Here is a 24,837-nt window from a genome sequence, read left to right as displayed (position 1 = left end):
CAAAATTATCTGAAGTGAGATCCGTATACTCTACTAACAATGCGGAAAATATAAGTCTATGATGGAAAGAAAAGCAAGAGATTAAAAATAAGGATACCAGAAGAAAGAAGGGGAGGAAGACAAGCTGGAAAATTGATTAGATCTTAATTCTGGGTTTTGTGGGGGAGAGGGGTTGTGTATTTGTTTATTTATTTGTTTGTTTGTTGTTTTGGTACTGGGAATTTAACCCAGAGGCATTTAACCACTGAGTCATATCCCCAGCCTTTTAAAATATTTTATATAAAGGCAGGGTCTCCCTGAGTTGCTTACCACCTAAGTTGCTGAGGCTGGCTTTGAACTCTCTATCCTCTTGCTTCAGCCTCCTGAACTGCTGGGATTACAGGCTTGTGCCACCATGCCCAGGTAGATTTTAATTATGGTGTGAGTAGTACTGTATGTTTCAATACTCATTCAAGATAAAAAAAAATCCCTTTTATACCACATTCATACCCAGACTGATTTTCATTAAGCCCAGATGAGAAGGTCAGGGATAGAGTTATAAGGAAAATGGAATACAATATTAAATGAAAATAAGAGGCTTTCACAGGGAGAGGCAAGACTAAACGATGAACAAGAACAGAGTAGACAGCCATCTGGGAACCAACACAAGAAGATTCTCACTTTCTTTCAACTGACAGCAGCTCTTACATCTCTCAAAACCAGAAACCCTCCCCCAGCAAGAGACTCCAGAGACACCGGGTTGAATGAATCCCACCACACACTTTTTTTCTGTGCACTTATCTGGATGCGTCATCCTCCTTTGAAGCAAAAGACTCATTAATCCAATTTAAATTGCCAACATCAGTAAGTTCTTTACATTTAAATGCCAATATCAATTAAATGCCAAGAACAACTTATCCACTGAGATAATCTTCACTACATTCGGGACACACAGCCAGGAGTCCAGCCAGCACTGATTCCAACTCTCCTTCATCATCTCTAATTTACTCAGCACAAAGACATGACATAAGTTGCAGGCCACACTGGCGATGCACCCAACTGGATTGAAAAAAAAAAAAAAAAAAAAAAAAAGCTCCCAAGCAGATAAAAAGGAACAAAGTGAGTTTTCATCCACCAAACCTGAATGATGTCTTCACCAAGGCTTCGGGGCTATCTAGTTGTGGCAATTCATCTGCTAGGATTTCTTCCGGGGGCCGTGGGTCATGAAGGATTGTTGGCCGTGGCTTCTCCTTGAGATTCCCGGTGAGCCCATCGATGAGGGAGTTCCACAGACAGTTCTGCGACTTCGACCCTGAGGATGAGGAGAAAAGGATGACGTGCAGGTAAATCCCCAAACTACTAGGTGTTCTGCCTTTCTGTTCAGGATGTTCAAAAGCAGGGCAGGGAGATTTGTGCCTTTCTCATCATCTCCACCAACATCCAAGGGCTCCAGAAGATACTGATCAGGCAACATATGGAGTAACCAGGAATTCTTACATTTATTCAGAAAATAGGCTAGCACTGAGCAACCTGACTTACTGTCCGCATTATGGATACATCCTGTCTCATCTTGGAGGTGTTCAACCCTCAACTCCTGGGACAGCTTCAGATACCTACTAAGATGTTCATTCAGCAATTGCAAGTGCTCTAAAGTGCTACCATTTTAGGGAACAGTGGGGATGTTCAGACACAAATCTCCCCTAGGTTCTTGGCTTGCCTGAGGCCTAAGCTTCAAAACTCCATTCTGTAGACACACCCACCCCAAAGAGATCCCCACCCCTAAGAACTGGAGCTCACAATTCCCAGGTTGATTCTTCTGCAATATGAAGACCCAAAGAAAACTATGCTGCATGTTTATTGATATCCTACTCTACAAACACTTCAAAATACAAGATAATCATGAAAGGCAAGCACCAAGTGAAAGTGGTGTCACAAAAGTAGAGCCTGATTAGCCAGGTGGTCAACATCAACAGTGATAAGTGATATTGACAGTGTGGACCCTTGATGTGATGTGAAAACAGCTCTGGGATCTCTCGTCAAAACACATATTCCCCAGGTAGTAAGTATGATCCCATCTTTTGTAAACTTCATGCTTTAGCATCTACCCTATCTGAACCTAGCAGACACAGCCAGCTCTGTCACTTTGCCTTGGTCCCCACCTCTCTCAGCACCCACCCACCCAGGGGGATTCATCCTCCCAGGTATGCACTTTTCAAATACAAACCAGCCAGTCCATAATCCATCCAAACCTCTTCCCTCAAAGGGATTTCATGCTCCTTGCCCCTATCCACCTGCCCTAGCAACCCCAGGCCCAGGTACCAGACAGCTAGGTACTAGACAGCCCTGTGCCCAAGAACCCATTCAAACTAGCCAAGCCTAAGCCTGCTTGTCCAGCCTTGCCTGTTCCTTCCCACAAAGAAAAAAAAAAAAACAATAAAGGCTCTTGTCCATGATTCCTCTCTCCTTCTGCCTCAGAACAGACCCCAAGTGCTTCCCCAAATGCCCCCAGGACACGATGTGGAACCCACCCCTAGGATCTATCAGTACAACAAGCTATCTTACAATGGCAGTTGTCTCCAGATCTGTTGGCCTTACCATATGTAAATAATAATAAAACCTATTAAAACACCCAGTCTAGTCATGGGGAAAACGTCTGATAAATAAGTACTCTTTAAAACCATCAAGGTCATACAAGGAAAGTCTGAGAAACTGTCACAGCCAAGAGGAGCCTAAGAAACAAGATGACAAACTGCAATGCGTTATCCTGGATAGGCTCCTGGACCTAAAACTATTGTTAAGAATCCAAACAATGTATGGAATTCAATTAATAATAATGTATCCAAATTAGTTCATAATTGTATGAAGTGAACCGTATTAATGGTCCATTACAGAGGTATCCAGGTGTGAGGAATACCATATTTCTTTGTATTGTTTTATTAGACATCTAAAAACTATTAAAATAAAATAATTCTAAAAATAAAAGCAAGTAGATAGAAGTAAATCAAAAACTTCACTTAAAATGTCTATGAGTACAAATTTTTTCCAGTCTGAGAGCATTATCATTACTCAAATACCATTAGCTTGTGCTGCTTACACACTACCCAGAGAGAAAAAAATGATTTTACCTTTGTACAAAGACTTTGTCAGACAACCAACACCTGTACGCATGGATCTGTGTCCATCCTGAGGGAAGTGGCTTTTTCAACCCCATTCAAGCAGAGGGAATGCCTCTTTCTAACTCACACAAAGGCTATGGGGCACAGGTGATGTGCAGGAAACAGTAAGAAGCAGCGCCAGCTAAAGCATATCATGCATGTGACAGGGGTGGAGAGACTTGGTTTGTGTGCACATAGCCTTACCTCAACACCCTGACCAGCCACCTATAACCCACCAGTTGATATCACTCAGCTTCTTGTGCCTGAAGGATAGTTTTGCTACTAGGATCAAAAGAATTTCACACACAAAGAGAGAAGCATCTCACAAAGTTCCTTGAGCTTTCACCAAGGATACCCAGGATCAGCAAACAATTCCTGTAATAACCATGGCCATGACTGATTCCCCTTGGGGTGTCCATCCAAACTGCTTTCAGGTCAATCAAGAGCACTTTAGTGGCAGGAAACAGACCCCCTCCAACTCCTGAATTGCAAAACAACTTTTTTAAATCCCTAAACATATATCTTAATATGATCTAGTCTTATTAATGAAGGTCTGGTCCTATGTTGATGAAGATCTCTGGACACTAATGAGGATCTGGTTCTAGGAAGAAGAACAAGAGCACGGCCTGTTTTCTTAAATTTGGCCTAAGTGAAAGCCTTGCAATAAGCCTCCTGCACACTTCCCTTCGTTCCTTCATTTTGTTCATTCTATAAACACATATTTAATTTCCTCAGTATGCCAAGTTCCTTTCAGGCCCTAAAATAGAAAAATGAATGATTGAGGAATTGAGAATGTAAAAGGAGGAGACGGAGGTAAATGGTGATACTATTTATAACTTCTACCCCAGCCTTCTTTTAAATTTATTGATATAACTTTTGTAACTTTGACCCACAAGCAATCACAACAAATAAGCAATACCCATAACTAAGGGGCAAACAAGGTGTTCCAGGAGCCCAGGGAGGGCTCACCTACCCAGCCTCAGCACCCTGAGGAAAGCTACACTGAGAACACAACACATGATGTGAATCTAAAGCCAGAGCAGCTCTTCAGCAGGTACGGAAGAACAGAGAGATGGTTCAGTGCAAAGAGTATGTGCAAAGGCTCAGGGGCACAGCAGAGTGGTTTACTGAGGCTGGAGTCAAAGAGGGGGCCTTGTAAAGTGCCTTGAACAAAATGCTAATCATTTTAAATTTTCTTCTGTAAGCCAAAAAGTACTTGAGATTTTTAAGCAAGGTTGTGGTGACATACCTGTTTTAGAAGAGAGACCACATGCTGTAAGGCAATGAGCCCATGAGGAATGGCAGGGTTATATGAAGGGCTCTGTGAATGCAGACTAAGCCAGGCACTTTATCTGTAGGTGAGCTAAAGTCTCACGCACACAAATGACTACTTTGAAGTACATACAGATATGACTAATAAACGAAAAATCATGAATTCAAAGCATTCATGATTCATAATAGCTTTTTTATCATGTTCTCAGTAGTGAATGAGAAGGATCAAGAGACCCAAGCCAAGGGGCTGGAGCTATAGCTCAGCGGCAGAGCTCTTACCTCGCATGCGTGAGGCACTGGGTTCAACCTCAGCACCACATAAAAATAAACAAATAAAACAAAGGCATTCTGTCCATCTACAACTACAAAAAAAAAAAAATTAAAGAGACCCAGCCAATTCTCCATTACAGGTTCCAAATAGACACACAATGATGTCTCCAAAAGATACTAACAGCCCAGACACACTGATAAGTTCAAGAGAAGAATATAGCATTATAGCATAAGCTATAAATAAGATTCTCTTAACATTCATCCCTAACTAGACTTTCACTTGCCATCTTCTCAACAGCCTAGGAAACAATTGGGTGTGGTGCACAAATCTATAATCCCAGCAGCTCAGGAGGCTGAGGCAGGAGGATTGCTAGTTCAAAGCCAGCCTCAGTAACTTAGTGAGGCACTAAGCAACTCAAGGAGTCCCTGCCTGTAAATGAAATTTTAAAAAAAGGGCTGTGGATGTGGCTCAGTGGTTAAGTGCCCCTGGGTTCAATCCCTGGTACCAAAAAAAAAAAAAAAAGTTTAGGAAACAATATATGCAATTTTTAGCCTCTTTTGCTGCCACAGTTAACTTTGTATTATAATTCTGGTCCAATGAACTGTAAGTGGAAATTTCTGAGCTAGTGTCTCTTCCTAACAGACCCACCACCCCACTGCCCCACAAAGAAAAAGCGGGGGGGGGGGAGTAGAGTAAATACTCATTATAAGAATATTTTTGCCAAAGTTTTTAAAACTTGGTCTTTCCCTCAAAGATCCTCCCCATATTCATGAGCAGAAAGTATGCAGATTTCACAGTATGATGAAGTTTAAAAAACAAACAAAAAACTTACTTTCTTGCTAAATTCAAACAAAAGCAGAAAGCTAAAATAACAATAACTATTTTAAAGATGGGAAATATCCGAGCCCCATCCCTGTCTTAAAACATTCTAGTCATTATCCCACTTGACATAAGCTGTAATTACATAGAACTTAGGCACCATTAACAGGGATTAACTAAGAGCTTATTAATGCAGTTTCACCTATAATCTGACCCTAAGGAACAAACCCATTGAGGTCCAGGCAATTGGCAGGATAAGGGCATCACTAGGAATTTTTGTTTTATTTCTCTTTTAATCTCTCTCAGAAGGTAAATGATTAACAACTGCCTGCTTCAGGTAAATTACACAACACAAAATGGGAAGACTTAAGAATGTTGCTATGCCTGGAGGATGAGTTCACTGATTCATGCCAACCAACAACAGAAAAGTACTAAGTGCCCCCCAAGCTCTGGCATGGTGCTGAGCATTGCAGAGCTTTGTGCTGAAAGCTACAGTACACACAGAAACCTTTACTGAATTATTCCCTTACTCAAGAAGCTTTGAAAAGAAGGTGAAAACACAAGGCAGACTAGAGCTACTCTTTTGAAAAATGAACTGATTTTCCCCTAATCTCTATGCCTATCCCCTTCACAAACACTATCAAGAAAAAAGGTTAAGACTTTAAAATGGGCAAAAAAGTTTAATGGGTATCCTATCTAATTCATCAGGGTCATCTGGGTTTTATCTCCGTATTTTATTATCATAGAACTATTTTATACAGTGTAAATTTGAGAAAACTGATAGTAATGCAAATGATTCTATTTTTAATCTTTTTTTAGTTGTAGATAGACACAATATCTTTATTTTATTTATTTTTATGCAGTCCTAAGAATCGAACCCAGTGCCTCACACGTATTAGCTCTACCACTAAGCTACAACCCCAGCCCAACTAATGATTCTTGTCTAAATGAATGCAAACTGTGTCCCATGAAATGCAACTATTTGCTTCCTTGTAAATCCTGATAAGTCTTAACAGTTTTAGATCTATTAAGCAAATTCATTTCAGCATTTATATTAATCTGCTCTTTGGATATTCCTTCACACCAGTTGTAACATCTTATTGGTTTCTTCATCAACTAATGAGTTAAATGAAATCATTAACACATATTCTCTTTATGTTTGTGTAAACTTTTAAAAATTATCTTTTAGTAATACAAAATTCTCATGTTTCCCATGACCAGCATTTGCTGCACCCCCTTGGTAAATTCTCCTATAATTAGCATGACTACATCTAGTGGCCACTTGAATTAATTATGGCATATTCACATACTGGACTACTATGCCACTGAGTAATATTCTAAAATTAAAGAACTCTGTAAACTAATCTCTAAGATGTATGATAAGTGGGAGAAAAGCAACATACATGAGACTTTTATTTTGCTCTCTTGAATAAGATACAAAAGCAAATGTATTTGCTTATTTATGCAAAAAAGATAAGAGAAATGGACTAAAACCCATGAAAATGGTTACCTATAGGGATAAGTTGGGAATAGGGAAACCAGTTAGAGATGAGTGAATGACCTCCATATATAGATTTTACTACTGAACTAGGTAAATTTTTTAATGTTTATTTTTAGTTGTAGTTTGACACGATACCTTTATTTTATTCATTTATTTTTATGTGGTGCTGAGGATAGAACCCAGGGTCTCGCACATGTGAGGCGAGGCCTCTACTGCTGAGTCACAACCCCAGCTCTGAACTATGTAAATATTTTAATATTAAAAAATAAAATAAAATCAACAAGGAATTTTAAAATTATAAAATTGAATGCAGACAGAAACAAACTTAATAATATGTCAAATTAGTAACAAATTAGTAACAATCATAATTGAAAATAAGAATTAATTTAAATATCTTTAGAATATAGTACTCCAACCTTACACCCTTGAAAAGACTAAGGTTTGTGTACACACATACTCAGCAAAAAATAAAAATCTTAAACTTCCCTTAGTTGGTTTGCAGTCAGTGGTAATCATAAGGTAGTAATTCTAATTTATGTCACATATGTTGTAGGATACAGCAAATTAGCAGCTATAAAAAAAAAAAAAGGTGCTGGGAACCATAACTCTTACTTCAGGAAAATACAAATAGGCAATGAAAAAGATGAAGAAAACCCCTGAGGTGTTAGATTTGAACTAGAACTAACAGTTTGAACCCATGATTATGTTTGGCAGGCATCAGAGAGATGTTTTCTGGCTGAATGAATTAACCAACGATGAACTATTTTTTCAAAAAGTGAGCAAGAACAGTTTCAACAAATTTAAGTAAAAATTATGTCACAAGAGAAGTGCACCAAAAAGATGAAACAAAAAATATTATACAGAGAAATAGGGCCTTTCTGGGTCTACCCATGCATGAGTATGAGGCAACTTCCACATAATCAGAGGATCCTATGGCAGAAAGAGGACCTCCAAGTCCTGAATTGTTTCCAATGTAGGACTTGGGTTCACTTCTATAAAGTTGAACCGGGGACAAGGGCATGTGAAAAGTTTATTTGAGAAGTGATTCTAGGAAGCAGGAAAGGACAGGGACAGTAAATCAGAGACTGTCAAGGGAAGGGAAGACACAGGGGCACTATGGAGTTATCATCACTGTAAACAAGTCAATCATGTTCCTGGTTTTTGTAAACTTGATGTTTTCACATCTGCCTACACACATGCACTGGACGAGTCTTGCTTCAGACTGCAGTAATGCACAAGAGTCACCTTGTCTTCACCTACTGCCTTGCCATTCACCCACCCTAGAAGGAATCTTCCTCTCAGGGGTGCACTTTTCAAGTACAAACCAAGCAATCTAGAATCAGCATCCCCAACCATCTCCGTTACTGGTCTCACACACTCATCCATATCCCTTCATCACCAGAAGACCAGATACTGGACAACTAGGGTCAGGCCTGCTGCCCCAGAGCCCACTGAAATTATTCAGACTAGCCAATATTATGCCTGTTTGCCCTTGCTCACCTGTTCCTTCTCACAGAAACCACAGTAAGGTCTTACCCACAGTTCCCCCGTCTTCCTCTGCCTCATATCTAACTCCATTGCTTCCCTGTGCGACACCCTTGGTATCTGAGTACAACTTATTTTTTCAATGTCAGTCATCTGCTAATCGGTTGGTTCTACTGTGGCTAAATAATAGCTCTATCAAAAACAGGGCAACTGGGTCTAGGTTGTGGCTCAGCAGTAGAGTACTTGCCTCGCACATGTAAGGCATTGGGTTCAATCCTCAGCACCACATAAAAATAAAATAAGCAAAATAAAGGTATTGTGTTCAACTACAACTTAAAAAAATTAAATTTAATTTAAAAACAGGACAACTGCCAGGTAAGGTGGTGCACACTTATAATCCCAGTGACTCTGAAGGGTAAGATGGGACAATCACAAGTTCAAGGCTAGCCACAGCAAGTTAGTGAGGCCCTAGGCAACTTAGAAAGGACTGAGAATGTAGCTCAGTGGTAATGGATCCTTGAATTCACCACCCCCATCCAAAAAAAAAAAAAAAACAGGGCAACTGGGGCCAGTTTCTACAGGATCTTCAGAAAAGCTTGGATGGTGCTCCAAATTATTCCCCTGAGAATTTGGCAATGGGGCATTTATCTGCAGACTGCCATTCCCCTTCTCAGCACACCCATGCATGAGTAGGGATCAATTTTCACATAATCAGAGAGTCCTAGGAGAAATTTTGGAGAAAATAGTGCATTCAAAGCTTAAAAATAAAGCCCAGAATAGGTGAAGCCAGGTGCAGTGGTGCCCAGGACTAAGGGGTCTGCATAGTTTTTCATATCCTAGAAAAATGCAGCCAGAATCCCATCTTCTACTCACTCTTGCCTTAAAAGGATCACAGTGGGTCTCTGCATTTGATTCATCCCAACTCAATCTGGCATGAGCCTTTTGGAGCAAATACTCTCCTCTTTGAACTCTGAGAGGGTGGAAAAGAACGCTTCTTCTGATCCTCCCCAAACGTGGGCAGAATACTCTCCAGGGGCCCTGGAAAGGTCTGCTCTGACAAAATGAAAAATAAAAATTCCCCCACTCTGATTTATTTTAAGCTGATTTTGAAAGCATGAAATGTTTCTGACTAAATAGAGGCAAAAATACGGAAACACCCAGAGTCACACAGGTCTTTTTCAATAATATCAAAAACCCCATGAGGGAAATCATAGGTAAACTAAGCCTTCAGGGTACCAAAAATAATGTGGCTCAGGTGCAGGAGATGAGAAGCTCCATTCTGCTCACTCCATCTCAGCTGCTTCTCCTGCCTCCCTCCCACCCCAGCTCCCCTCTCTCCTCTGACTTGGGCCTCACTCAGTGCCTATTACCTTCTCCTTTCCTGTTCTTTCCCACTGTCCCTACCACAAATACTCTCCTTATCTTCCCAAGTCAACTTTTCATGTACCCCGTGAAGCCTCCAGACTGATTATAAATCCTGTGGACTCATAAACTCTGCCAGCAGCATCTGTCCCACTGAGCCCATCGAGAACAAGTGCTCAGACTCAGATGTGACAAACACCCTTCATTACTTGCTGTGTGCCGGGCGTTGTCACGATGCCTGAATCTGAGCTACTTCATTGAACCATCAAACCAACACTTTAAGTATCACTAAAAGATGATGAACACTAGGACATTGAGACTCTGAGATCAAGTCACTAGATCACACAGTTAGAAAACAACAGATTGTTTTGACCCCAAATTTTCCTGATCCAGGGTTCCCTGTGATATATCATAGACCATTTGTACTTTATGTCTGAGCAAATAAGCACACCCACAGTGTGGATCATGCAGAATGTTCCACACTTCTGAACAGGAAACACAAAACCTTTTACCTAAGGAACAAGATTCACCTTAACTAGGTAGCCTAGGTAGCCTTGACTTTTCTGTCTTGCAGGAAGCAGAATGGAGGTTTAGAGAAGGAAGTGCAGGCTGCAGGGGAGAATGAATAATGCAAGGTGAGTTTAATGGGTTGAGAAAAGACAAGAAAGCAAGAAAATGAGATGAGAAGAATCTAAATCAGAAGTAGCTACAGATTCATTTTGTAGAGTGCCTAATGGAAGCAGCTGATAAACTGCAGGCAGGAGGAGCCCAAGGTGATGTGGTAATCCCATTTAAATCTGACAAGTGACTTATCAACTCAGTTCTCTATAAAAATACACAAAGATTATGCCGGCAAAAGGCAGAGAATTTAAGAGTCCTGCAAAGCACAGACAGAGGAAGAGATTTAATTCTCCAGAAAGGAAAGAAAAAACACTGCTGGAAACCCTCAATGGTTCCCAAAATGTCTGTCACATGGATTTGCAGCCATCCTCCCACTTGGGGAGGATAAGGCTCCTGAAATTCCCAGTGGGTAGGAAAACTGGGACTGGGGGGCAGGGCAGGTAAACAGTGATCAGATAAACATCATAAAACCTAGGCTAGGAGCTTTACACAAACAAAATAATGACAACACAAAAAATACCAATGTTTTTAGTGTCCTAAATCAGTCATGAAGACATTGTTCCTTTATCTTCAATATACTAATTCTTAGCTTTAGAAACTTTTCAGAAATTCTGTCTCTAGCAATATTGAAGATATCCAAAAATTTAAGTCCATCTCGTATATCCTGGGGGCTGGAAAAGGACTCCCTTATCAAAATATAAGAATCCAATTTGATTTGTGATGACAGATTCTAAATCTCAAATATATTAGAGTTTATTTCTGAGTTATCCTATTTAACCTGTCTTTTTTTTTAAATGACTGGATCACATAATTTTACTTACTATATCTTTTAATATCTAATCAATATCTGATAACTCAAGATCTCATGCAATCTGTTTTTGACAAGTCTTGCTTATTCTCTAGGAAAACCTTAGTTGAAATCAATTTCTAAAAAGAAATTCTCCCTTTTTCATTTGTATTGAGTGGCAGTTAACAAAAGTATAATTACTTAGTTATTTAGCAAAATAATTATCATCATTACAATGTATCATGTTCTCATCCAGATATATGACAGCTCCTTTCTATGTGGTCCATCTATTGGATTTGTCTACCCAACACTCCTTCCTCTTTACTGTCATAGCTCCTCTTACTCTATTTTGGGAAATCTCCTGGCCCATTTCTCATTTCAGGTAAGTCTGATGGACTCTCAGCAGTACAACTCCATGGCCCTCACCTTGGTGACTAACTGAGGTGTAGGTATATGACCCAACCTTAGAAAAATCACGGTTCTCTTCCAGTACTTTCCATACTAAGACCAAGGGGAAGAGCCCCTTCTTTTAGATTGAGAGCAACAGCAACCATGTCCCAATACAAGGAGGAGTCTGAGAAAATAAAGCTAATTCCCTAAAGAAAGCAGGGAAAAAAAAAGTTCTGACAGTAGCATGCCTCTGGTTCTACTCCCTCTTATCCCCATATCTATCAAGCTTTTACCCCAATCTCTGGAAGTCTATAAACTAATACAGTATCCTTCCAGTGAATCCCCTTTTGAGTTTAGAATAGTTTGTATTGTGTTGTCTGCTGCCACCCAAGAGGTCTTTCCATACATCTAGGGTTTTTTTGTTGCTTTGTTTTGGTACAGGGGAATTGAACTCAGGGCACTTGACCACAGAGCCACATCCCCAGCCCTATTTTATATCTTATTTAGAGATGGGGTCTTACTGAGTTGCTTAGTGCCTTGCTTTTGCTGAGGCTGGCTTTCAACTTGCAGCCTCCTGAGCTGCTGGGACTACAGGCGTGCATGTCCGGCTTTTCCATGTATTCAGAACTTTTATTCTTTCAGTAAAGCTTTAATTTGGGGGGGCAGAAAGGGTTAGTAAGTTTGTTCCCTTAGCATTTTATATATTTGCCTGCTGTTGTTAGTAAAGTATTTTCTAGATCACTATTGCTGAAATATGTGATAGGAATTAATGTACTATATTTCCTTAACAATCTATTTCCTTACTGAACTCTTATTCTTTTTAAGAATTTCTCTGCTTTCATTTTTCTAAGCAAATAAATCATCTGCAATAATTTTTCCTTATCTTTTCTCACAGTTATACATTTGATTTTTGTTTCTTGTCTTATTGCAACCATTAAAATTTCCAGAAATTGTGCTCCATTTGTGTACAATGTGTCAAAATGCTTTCTACTGTCATGCATAACTAATTAGAACAAATTAAAACAAAACAAAAAGAAATGCACAAATGATAATGATAATAATTGATAGGTATTCCCTCAAAAGATAACAATGATAAAATGGCATGTGTCCATTCCTTGTTCCATATAAATAAAAATTTTGCTAATTAAAAATAAATGAATTTTTAGAAAATTAAAACTTATTGGTAATAGTAAGCAACCCTATAATTTTGCTGCCTTCACTTTATTTCCTATTTACAAAGTTTCTATGAAGTGTTCTATTGCAGCTTTATTAATTTCTCTATCACAAGCTAATTTGAGAGAAAGAAGGTGGAGCAATAAAGCTGGAACCATACTTGGTGCTAAGGTTTGAATGGTTTTATCTCCTCCAAAATCCACACTGAAATTGATCCCCAATGCAACAGTATTATCGATTCATTAGATGCCCTTGTAAAAGGACTTGACTAAGGCATTTGTTTCCATTTTTGCTCCTCTGTCCCTTCCATGTGAGGACATGAAGTCCCTCCTCTCCAGAGGACATACCAACCAAGTTCCACTATTGAAGAGGAGACAGCACTCACCAGACACTGAACATGCCAGCATCTTGATCTTGGATTCCCAGCCTCTGGAACTGTGATAATAAATCCATTCTTTATAAATTACCAACTCTGTAGCAACACATATAGACTAAGACACTTGACAGAACTAATTCCAAAGGCTATTGAAGCCTGGTATTCATGTCTAAGTTAAACACTGTGTAGAATCATAATGTAACCAGCAGTCCAGAACAGTAAAATCTTCATACACTTGCTGATTTATAGAAGTGATACTGGAGAGAAGACTAGAAATTATGAAAAATGGACTATGTCTCATCTTTTGTTGTCTGGGAAAAATTAAATCCATATCTTTAAGACATGAAGAGTAGAAAAAAATTCAACAGGCTCATAAAATGACAGCCAGAAGTAAGAAGAAACCCCTAAAAATTTTCATAGAAATGATAGGGATGGAAATCACATGTACAATGGAGGTTTGAAACAATATCACACAGATCTCTTTTTTAAATATTTATTTATTTTTTAAGTTTTAGGTGGACACAATATCTTTATTTTACATTTATGTGGTGCTGAGAATCGAACCCAGTGGCTTGTGCATGCTAGGCAAGCACCCTACCACTGAGCCACAACCCCAGCCCCTCACACAGATCTTAAAAGGAAAGTCTACATGATCATACATTTTCCAAACTTCCTAATAGTAACATCACTCAAGTAAGTTCTCTTTGGTCAGGTAATGTTGTTATTACAGTATACTTATAGATGTGCACTGCTAGGAATTCTATTTAAGGCTTTTTCTAAATATACTCATAAAGGAGATTATCTTTCAGTTTCTTATTTATGTAGTCCCTTGTTATAGGACTCCCTTGATATTTAATTTAAATAAACTACCCATAAAAATCTTGGGATCCAAAGTCTTTTTAGCGAAGTAATTATTTTGCCAATTTTTAAAAAGTTTCCCTTTGGAAAAAAAAAAAGAGTACATGTATAATGGCATAATTTGGCATGAACATACTTTATATACACAGTTATGAAAAAATGTGCTGTATATGGGTAATAATGAGTGTAATGCATTCCACTATTATCATGTATTTAAAAAATAAATTTTTAAAAAAAGTTTTCCTTTGCCATCACTGCATTCATCAATTTATTTTGGAATCGATATTTTCCTTTAGAAATTGTCATTTTGCAGAGATATTCAAATCTGTTAGCATCAATTTCTATGCACTATTTATTTTAATCTTTTTCTACATGTTAATAGTTTGGGGTATTTACTTACTTATTCACTTTCTTCTCTGGTTACTTTCCATAACTGTTGGATGCAATATGATAGCCATCAGTCACATGTGGCCACTTAAATCTAAATTAATTGAAATTGAATAAAATTAAACTTTTGCATCCTTAGTCACACTAACACATTTAAGTGTTCAATAAATAACATGTGACTAGCAGCCACTGTGTTGGACAGTGCCAGCATACAACATTCTATCATCACAGCAAGTTTTAGAGGACACTTGATATTCTAGAAGTCTGTTTCCTTGTCTTCCAGATAGCTCTGAAATTTATTAGCTCTACTGTTTTTCTCATCTCAAATTTGCTTTTGCCTTTAGATGTGACATTTTCATTCTCCTACTTTCAATAGATTAGTTTTTCTTATTCCCCATTTGGCTTTCTATTTTGTTTTGTTTTGTTTTGTTTGTTTTTATTTTTGAATCAGAGAACATGTACCCAGGGCTTTTGCTTCATGCCACCAGTTTGACATGTTACCTTCTCACTGAATCTACTAGGACTGTCATGTCAATTCCCATTCCCCTTTTGACTCAGTGATTGTCTGTTTTTTAAAAAATATTTCAAGTGGTTATTTTTGGTTGCTGTTATAACTTGAACTTTTCTTCTTTCTTTACTTTTTTATTTTCTGTTCTTCTTATGAATGGTCACATAGCATGTAATATTATGCAAACAATCTGGTAACATTATAACAATATGGCAAGAGATTATGTTCTATTTACTCTAATCTTGATCTAATCTAATTCTGTCGTCCAATTCATGGTAACTATTGTTAACTATTTCATTGACACATAATTTAAAGAAAAGGATGGTCCCTATGTATAGATACAAGGTATAGAGTTTCCACATCTTCCTTGTGGACCATATCTTTTATTAATAGAAAATTGCTCACTTTGCTCTTTACTCCCTGTATTCTGATTTTTATAAAGTTAGTAACTGCCAGAGCTAACTCTTTTTTCTTTGTAGATGCCTACATTTGGGGTTATAGGGATTGAACTCAGGGGCACTCAACCACTGAGCCACATCTGCAGCACTATTTTGCATTGTATTTAAATACAGGGTCTCACTGAGTTTGCTCAGTGCCTTGCTTTTGCTCAGCCTGTCTTTGAACTTGCAATCCTCCTGCCTCAGCCTCCCAAGACAATGGGATTATAGGCGTGCACCACCGCATCCAGCAATATTTTTTAATAAAATTAAACTTTTACATCTTTAGTCATATTGACATATTTCCATGCTCAATAGATAATTACGTGACTAGCAGCCACTGTACTGTACAACTGTACAACATTTCTACTGTTAAAAAAATTTTGAACATTTTTGTTCATCATTTTTAAGTCTTATTTCTTGAAACAATGTATAGCTATAATATGTTTTAATCCAGATAGGGAAATTTATAACAGGTATCTTTAAATTTAATATCATATATTCAAGTATTGTTTCTTTCGTATCACAGCAATAGCTTAATAGCATCCATTGACTCCTATCTGTAGGATGAAACTGTCTCCTCTCTCCCTTTCCCTCTATTCACTTTCATTGATACTATATGAATTTTTAGATTTTATTGCTAACTTGTTATTTTAATAGTTAGATGCTTTACTGCAGAGAATTAGGCTTCTCAGTTGGACACAGTGGCACATACCCATCATTCCAGAGACTCCGGAGGCTGAGGCAGGAGCAGCCCAAGTTCAAGGCTGGCCTCAGCAATTTAGCAAGACCTTGTCTTAAAATTTTTAATTTTTTTAAATTACAAAAAAAGAAAGGACTGGGAATGTAGCTCAGTTGTAACTTTTCGGCAACTTTCTTTATCTTTGTAATCCAAAGATAAAGCACTCTTAGGTTCAATCCCCAGTACCAAATAAAATAAAATAAAATAACTTTAAAAAAGAATTGTGCTTCACATTGCATTTTGTTTTCTAATTTTACGTTCAATAAATATTTGGACTCTAGGATACATTTACTTGGTTTCAGACCTCAGCAGTTCTTAAACATAATTTAAAATCTAGATACAAGCTATGTGTGTAGTTTGAAATTTTTTAACAGCTACATTTATTAAAATAAAAACAAATGAAATTAGTTTCAATAATACATTTTCTTTAAGCCAATAAATACAAAATACTATCATATTAACATGCAGTCAGTATAAAAATATTAATAACATTTTATATATTTTTTAAAATCTAGTGTGTGTTTTACATTTACATCACATTAATTAGAAGTAGTTACATTCCAAACATTTAATAGTCACATTGTACAGAACAACACAGCCTACAGAATTTAATAAGATTCATGTTTCAATTCACTGAAGTACATATCCTTAAATGATTTTTTCCAAAAATTATACACTATCTAATTAAATACACATGGACTACTACTTATCTAAGGATTTATTGAATTTTTATTAAATACAACTTATTTTTTCATTGTCATCTGATATTCATATATTGTGGAAAAAAATAATTAGAAACCAAGTCTGATGGACTTTTTTTTCTTTTTTAGGCAACTTTCTTTATCTTTGTAATTCAAAAAATTTCCTAGTATATATATAACTGCAGGTCAGTTTTGCTGAATTTTATTTATTTATTTATTTATTTTTGGTCTTTTTAAAAAATTTTTATTGTTGGTTGTTCAAAACATTACATAGTTCTTGATATATCATATTTCACATTTTGATTCAAGTGGGTTATGAACTCCCATTTTTACCCCGTATACAGATTGCAGAATCACATCGGTTACACATCCACTGATTTACATATTGCCATATTAGTGTCTGTTGTATTCTGCTGCCTTTCCTATCCTCTACTATCCCCCCTCCCCTCCCCTCCCCTCCCCTCTTCTCTCTCTACCCCATCTACTGTAATTCATTTCTCCCCCTTGTTTTTTTTTCCCTTTCCCCTCACTTCCTCTTGTATGTAATTTTGTATAACCCTGAGGGTCTCCTTCCATTTCCATGCAATTTCCCTTCTCTCTCCCTTTCCCTCCCACCTCTCATCCCTGTTTAATGTTAATCTTCTTCTCATGCTCTTCCTCCCTACTCTGTTCTTACTCTCCTTATATCAAAGAAGACATTTGGCATTTGTTTTCTTAGGGATTGGCTAGCTTCACTTAGCATAATCTGCTCTAATGCCATCCATTTCCCTGCAAATTCTATGATTTTGTCATTTTTTAATGCAGAGTAATACTCCATTGTGTATAAATGCCACATTTTTTTTTTAATCCATTCGTCTATTGAAGGGCATCTAGGTTGGTTCCACAGTCTTGCTATTGTGAATTGTGCTGCTATGAACATCAATGTAGCAGTGTCCCTGTAGTATGCTCTTTTTAGGTCTTTAGGGATTAGACCAAGAAGGGGAATAGCTGGGTCCAATGGTGGTTCCATTCCCAGCTTTCCAAGAAATCTCCATACTGCTTTCCAAATTGGCCGCACCAATTTGCAGTCCCACCAGCAATGTACAAGTGTACCCTTTTCCCCACATCCTCGCCAGCACTCATTGTTGATTGACTTCATCATGGCTGCCAATCTTACTGGAGTGAGATGGTATCTTAGGGTGGTTTTGATTTGCATTTCTCTGACTGCTAGAGATGGTGAGCATTTTTTCATGTACTTGTTGATTGATTGTATGTCCTCCTCTGAGAAGTGTCTGTTCAGGTCCTTGGCCTATTTGTTGATTGGGTTATTTGTTTTCTTACTGTTTAATTTTTTGAGTTCTTTGTATACTCTGGATATTAGGGCTCTATCTGAAGTGTGAGGAGTAAAGATTTGTTCCCAGGATGTAGGCTCCCTATTTACCTCTCTTATTGTTTTTTTTGCTGAGAAAAAACTTTTTAGTTTGAGTAAGTCCCATTTGTTGAAGTTTTGCTGAATTTTAAATTTTCTTTTCTTGAATACAGTGATCCCTTTCAATATGCAAATCAAGGCCTTGAGTTTTTTCTCTTCAGGCAAGCTACCGTCAACTTTATCTTCCATTGCTACTTCTGTTCCAATTGTTTGGCTTTCATCTCCAAATGTCTACGATTCACTTATTTATGTTGATTCCTTCTTCTCTGACCTTCTATTATCTTTTCTCATCATTTTTAATTCTTCATTTTATCCTATACTTAAAACCAGCATCCTAAAGTTTGTCTTCCAGACATGGAACAAATATTTTCATTGTCATTTCTCTTGTCAGTGTTGATTTTAATTCCTAGGTTGCTTATGTACATTGTTTGTGTTGTTTCCTATGCTTCTCTAACTCAAAATCACTTTCTTCTCTTCATAGGTACTTCTGCTCCTATCTGATAGGGGCTGTGTCTTCTTGCTTTTTATGAAGAACACAAAGCAGGATTGCAATTTTTTTTCCTTTTGATTTCATTATTAAATGGCATTTCGAGAAGTCTATCTTTCCTCTAAGTCATGAGGATGGAATTTCATTTCTTTTTCTCTTTCTTTCTTTTTATTGGTACATTATAGTTGTATGTACAACCATACGGTGGGATTCCCTAGTTCTTCATATTTTGTTTGGAGTTTCATTTTTAGTTTATCCCTAATTTAATCATTTCAGAGTGCAAAAGCATTCATTACAGAGATGGTTACTCTCCAGAAGGTATGTAGACTGCTCTAGGTTTCACTCACTGTCTACTTGTGTTGTCAGATAAAATCAGCAGAAATAACCAAGAATAAGACTGACTTTGCTATTTAAACAGATAGTTATCATAATAAGTAATGTATAGCCCAAGCCTAAAGAACAAACCAGAAGAACAGTGCCCAACTTGCTTCAAAGTAGTCTTGCACTTGTCCTTACCTGACTGATGTGCACAGCTTCTACATAATTTTCAAAGTCTCTTTAGAAATTCATCTGGCATGATAGATCACTATATAGTGATACCATCAATTCCAAGAGGAAAGGTCTCAATTATTCTTTTTTTTTAAATATTTTTTTTAGTTGTAGTTGGACACGATATCTTTATTTATTTTTATGTGGTGCTGAGGATCGAACCAGTGCCTCACACGTGAGAGGCAGGCTCTCTACCAATGAGCTATAGCCCCAGCCCAGGTCTCAATTATTCTTTGTCTTACATAAATGAAATGAGTCTGTTCAGCAGAATAATGATATAGACAAGATCAAAAGTTTTCAAAAACTTTGCATTCATTTAGTAGACTAATTAAAACAGAAGTTTATCTATTATGAATTAAATCGGACAGGCACCGTAGTGCACGCCTGTAATTCCAATAACACAGGAGGATGAGGCAGGAGGATGGCAAGTTCAAGGCCAGCCTCAGCAACATGATGAGACCCTGCCTCAAAATTTAAAAAAAAAAAAAAAAAAAATATATATATATATATATATATATATATATATATATATATATATATATATATATATATAAAAGGACTGGGAATGTAGCTCAGCACCCCTGAGTTCAAAACTCAGTACCAAAAAAATATATAATAAAATAAAAAGAATTAAAATCTACTTGACAAACACTTTGTTAATGGTTAGTGTAAGTTGGATTCTTGAGAATTAAAATAAAGGATTTGTTTAAGTTTTCTACAATTTAGACTTTCACTAATTCAAACACTGCCTCCCCTCATAATTGAGTGAAAATCCTCCAATGCATAACTACCTTGAAGTGTGCTAATGTCTGCAAAGCATGCAAATATCCAAGTCTTGCCATCTGCTGGATGATTCATTCGTAAATCTGCCTAGTATTCCCTTGGGAAGTCCCAGGCATGATTTTTAACCTCATTATAAAAACTCGGTGGGAATGAATTCAGTGATTCAGTACCTATGAAAGTGCTCAGAGGGCTTGGAAAATGTGCCATGTTACTCCTAAACAGATTTAAAGAGGATATGTGCTGTTTTGATCAAAAATAAAAGAGGATGAAAGTAATTGCTTGAAGATTTAGAGTTTTATGAGAGTTCCAGAAAAACAGAAGATATGGGATAATATACAAATCACAGATAGACTTTTTTTTTTTTACTTTCAGTCCAAACTATCCATTGCTGGTAGGTAATAAAATAATGCAATGGATCATATGTTGGTGGTAAGTTCCTTTAGGAAAAGAAATATGACTTACTCATTTTTATACCCTCGCACCCAAAAGGTCTGTTCAAGGTTAACTTTTGTATCTGCTTCTAATATTTTAACATCAGAGACTATAAAACCATTTTAAAATCTTAGAACATTGGGCTGGGGATGTGGCTCAAGCGGTAGCAAGCTCGCCTGGCATGCGTGCGGCCCAAGTTCGATCCTCAGCACCATATATAAACAAAGATGTTGTGTCCGCCGAAGACTAAAAAATAAATATTAAAAAAAAATTCTCTCTCTCTCTCTCACTCTCTCTCTTTAAAAAAAAAAAAACAACTTAGAACATAACCAGGCTTGGTGACACATGCCTATAATTCTACCTACTCAGGAGGGAGGCTGAGGCATGAGGATCATAAGTTCAAGGCCAGCCTGGGCAACTTAGCAAGACCCTATCCCAAGTAAAATTTTTAAAAAGGATGGAACTAGCTCAATGACTGAGTGTCCCTGAGCTCAATTACCAATACAAAAAAAAAATTTTTTTTTGAACACTTCCCCAAGCTCATCAACACAGCATCAACCTTTTCTTTCTTCCACCTGCTTCAATTATACCATGCATGAATTTTGTTTCTAACTCCATTGGCTCATATCTTGATCTCCATTCTTGTCTTGTCCTGTTGGATTAAGGAACCTAGCTTCATAAGATTTTCTAACTTGAAAACCAGGCAATTCTTTCATGAGTTTTACACTTATCGCTGTAAACTTAAAAACCTCAGTACAGCCCCTAAGACTATTGCTGCAAAGGGGAGTTGTCCGTAACTTAGACTACAGAATAACACATCCACAAATTGCATATTTCACAGTCTACAAGACTGTATGTAGTGTCCTCCTGGGCTTCAACTCAAGCCTTTGCTAAGGCCTAATGCACACCATGACAGCTTATGTAGTAAGAGATGAAAAAGATATTTTAAAAGCACAGGGATAAGGAAGACAGAAATAATTGTACCTTTTGCAGATGACATTGTTGTCTATGTAGAAAATGCCAAGGAATCTATTAACAAAATCTCTAGAACTCATAAATGAATTCATAAAGGTCCCAGGATACAAGATAAACATACAAAATCAAGTATATTCTCACTTACTAGACACCAAAAATAAAAATACAATAGTGTTTACAATTTCTCTAAACAACATAAGATATGTAGAAATAGATCTAACAAAATACGTATAAGACCCGTGTGCTGACTACTATGCAGTGCTCACAAAAGAAATCATACAACATCTTAATAAGCAGAGAGACACTCAGCTATGTCTACCTAATTATGGAAATATGTTCTGAAATGCATTGTTAGGTGGTTTTGGCATTGTGTGAACACAAATATAAAGTGTATGTACACAAATTAAGATAGTCATGTTACTAGCTGGCATGATCTTACAGGACCACCATCATGTATATGGTCTGCAGTTGACTAAAATGTCATGTGGCACTTGGCTGCAGATTGAAAGATAAAACATACTAAAGATGACAATTCCCATCAAACAACAGCAAGATTTCAGATATGTGTGTGTGTGTTTTCACATACATAAATATTTCATATATATGTTATATATATTTTACATACTATATAGTATTCTTTCCTTTTCTGTTTTCTGGAAGAAACTATATAGAATTGTGTTTTGCTTTTCTTTAACATTTGGTCAAATTTTCCAGCCATGTTATCTAAGACTGGAGACTTCTTTTGAAGGTGTTTCTAATTACATATTCCACTTCATTTATGGCTATTGAAATGTTGTATTTCATATTAGATAAGTTGTGGTAGCTTCTGTTTTCCAAGAATGGAATCTACGTCATCTAAGTTAAAAGATTTATCTGCATAGAGCGGTTCACAGTATTCTCTTATTATCCTTTTGATATCTGCATGGTCTCCATTGATATCCTTTTTCTTCTGAAATTTACAATTAGCATCTTCTCTTTTTTCCTTTGTCAGCCTTGCTAGAAATCTGTCAATCTTATTGATCTTGCAAAGAACCAGCTCTTCTTTTTCCTTGATTTTTTCCTATTACAGTTGAGTGTTGCTTACCAATGGGTATTTGTTCTGAGAAATGTACACTTATGCAATTTCCTCTCATGCCAATATCAGAGCATACTTAAAAACCAAAATGGCTACATCACTAGGTGATAAGTCTCATGGGACCACCATTACATATCTGATCCATCCTTGACTGAAACTTCATTTTGCAGTGAACACTGTATTTTCCTTTTTGCATTTTCATTGGCTATTATTCTTATCTTTATTATTTCTTTCCTGCAGCTTGGTTTGGATTTGTTTTGCTCTGTTTCTAAATTCTTGAGGTAGGAACTTAGATTTTGACTTTGGGCTTTTCTTCTTTTCCAATGTATACATTTAGTGCAATAAATGTGCCTCTCAAATATGTTTGAGCTATATTTCTTTATATTCCTGTCAGATTCTGTTTCATATATTTTGCAACTCCTTCATTTATTGCATAAGCATATTGGATTGCTGTATATTCTTCGTGGGTTGATTATTAGACCATTATATAATATCCTTCATGGACTGAATTTTTCTTTTCTCTGAAGACTACTTTATATGATGCCACTACAGGTTTCCTTTCATTAATGTTTGTATGAGCCCTTTTTCTATCATTTTATTTTCAACCTACTTATATGGTTATATTACAAATGAGTTTATAACATAATATTTTAATCTACTATGCCAATCTCTGTCTTTAATTGCTGTGTTAGGGCCATTTATGTTTAATATATGTATTAAATTAGGACTTACATCTGTCATTGTAGTGGCTTTTTTTTCCTGTTTGTACTCTCCATTTTTCATTTCTCTATTTTCTCTTTCCTGCCTTCCTGTGGCTTACTTGAGCATATTTTATAATTTCATTCTGATTTATCAATAGTAAATTTTTTATAGTTTTCTAAGTAATGGTACTTGATATTATATTACGTATAAATAGCTTATCATAGGGATGGGGATGGAGCTCAGTGGTAGAGCACTTGCTTAGCATACCTGAGGCCCTGGGTTCAAGCACCAGCATCACAAAAACAAATCAACCAATGGGTAAATAAATAAACAGCTTAGCATAGTCTCCCAGCATCATCATTTTTCCAGTTCCTGTAAACCATAGACACCGTGTCTCCCTGAATAGCACATAACTTTCCTCCACTTATAATTATACTACTTCCTTTACATACATTTAGAACCATATCAAATAATGTCAGAATCTTTTTTTCTTCAAACTTCATACATAATTTAGAAAATTCAAGAAAGGGAACCTCTTTTTATTTGCCCCTATTGCTGATTGTTGTATTTTTTCTTTCCCTCTGATGTTCTGAGGTTTCTTCTTTGTTTCCTTCTCACTTAGAGAACTTTCTTAATCCATTCTATCAGGGCAGGCTTCATTCTTGGTATTCCTCATATTTTAATGTCTTGATTTCTCCTTCCTTCCTGAGGGATATTTTTGCTGGTTTTAAGATTCTAAGTTGACAGTTCTTTCCTTTTAGAACTTAAAAATATTGTGCTTCCATGGTTTCTTGACATGAAATCCACCATAATTCAAATTGTCTTCCCCCTATAAATAAGTTGTCTCTTTTCTCTGTCTGCTTTCAAGATTTTTTGAGAGTTTTTAGACATTAAATTATAATGTGTCTTGGCATGAATTTCTTCAGGTTTGTCCTATTTACTGACTGTTGCTGACATTGAACCATCAGAGAAAGAAGGTGCTGCCTCAGACTGCCCAAGGGAGGTCGTCAAGTTGAAGCTGCCCACGGGTCTCCATTTCATTATAGCCAAAGAAGAAAGGAACTTTGTTACTGCAGGGAGGTGGTGAGAGTTCTGGCTCCCACGTGGTCTCTACCAACACCGTGGTGGGGGTGACCTCATCAACACTGGGCAATGATGTAAGTGATGATTCTTCATTAGGCACCACCCAGAAGGAAGGAAAAGGAATGCTTTCTTCCTGCCATTTGGAAGTGGAAGTCTGGCTTCCCCACATATTCCACTGACACCATGATGGAGAGGAAGAAAGCTGATGTGGATCACAGTCCCAGATCCCAACCTGCCCTTGTCCAAAACCACCCCAGCTAGGGTGTTGATGTACCTTGCTACAGTCTTGAGGGTGGAAATCCAGGCTTTCCACCCAGCCATTTTTTTTTAAATGTGGATGACGAAGAGAGCACAGGTTTTTTGGTCTGTTGTGGTGTTTGGCTAGACTACAGTGGTTATTGTCTAAAAGTTTTTCTGTCTTGGAAGCAATCCCTTTTCTGGTCCCTGGATAGAGAAAGAAGAGTGTTCTTGGGGCACCTGTTGTCATTTCGAGGTTTCCAGCTTTTCAGCTCCAAAGCT

The 24,837-nt window shown here is 37.2% G+C and overlaps 1 protein-coding gene across 4 annotated transcripts in view; it reads right to left on the bottom strand.

Moving 5' to 3' along the window:
• PDE1C (phosphodiesterase 1C) overlaps positions 1 to 24,837 on the bottom strand; it is a 528,215-nt gene that overhangs the window by 407,480 nt on the left and 95,898 nt on the right. For all 4 annotated transcript variants that reach the window (XM_081287899.1, XM_081287904.1, XM_081287900.1 and 1 more), the window contains exon 3: positions 1,120 to 1,291. In XM_081287899.1, the coding sequence (XP_081144025.1) occupies positions 1,120 to 1,291 (172 nt within the window). The remainder of the gene's footprint in view (positions 1 to 1,119; positions 1,292 to 24,837) is intronic.

The sequence above is a fragment of the Spermophilus citellus genome, assembly GCF_964194105.1.
Source record: "Spermophilus citellus genome assembly, chromosome: 3".
Classification (NCBI taxonomy): domain Eukaryota; kingdom Metazoa; phylum Chordata; class Mammalia; order Rodentia; family Sciuridae; genus Spermophilus; species Spermophilus citellus.
This window is presented reverse-complemented; position numbering and strand designations above follow the sequence as displayed.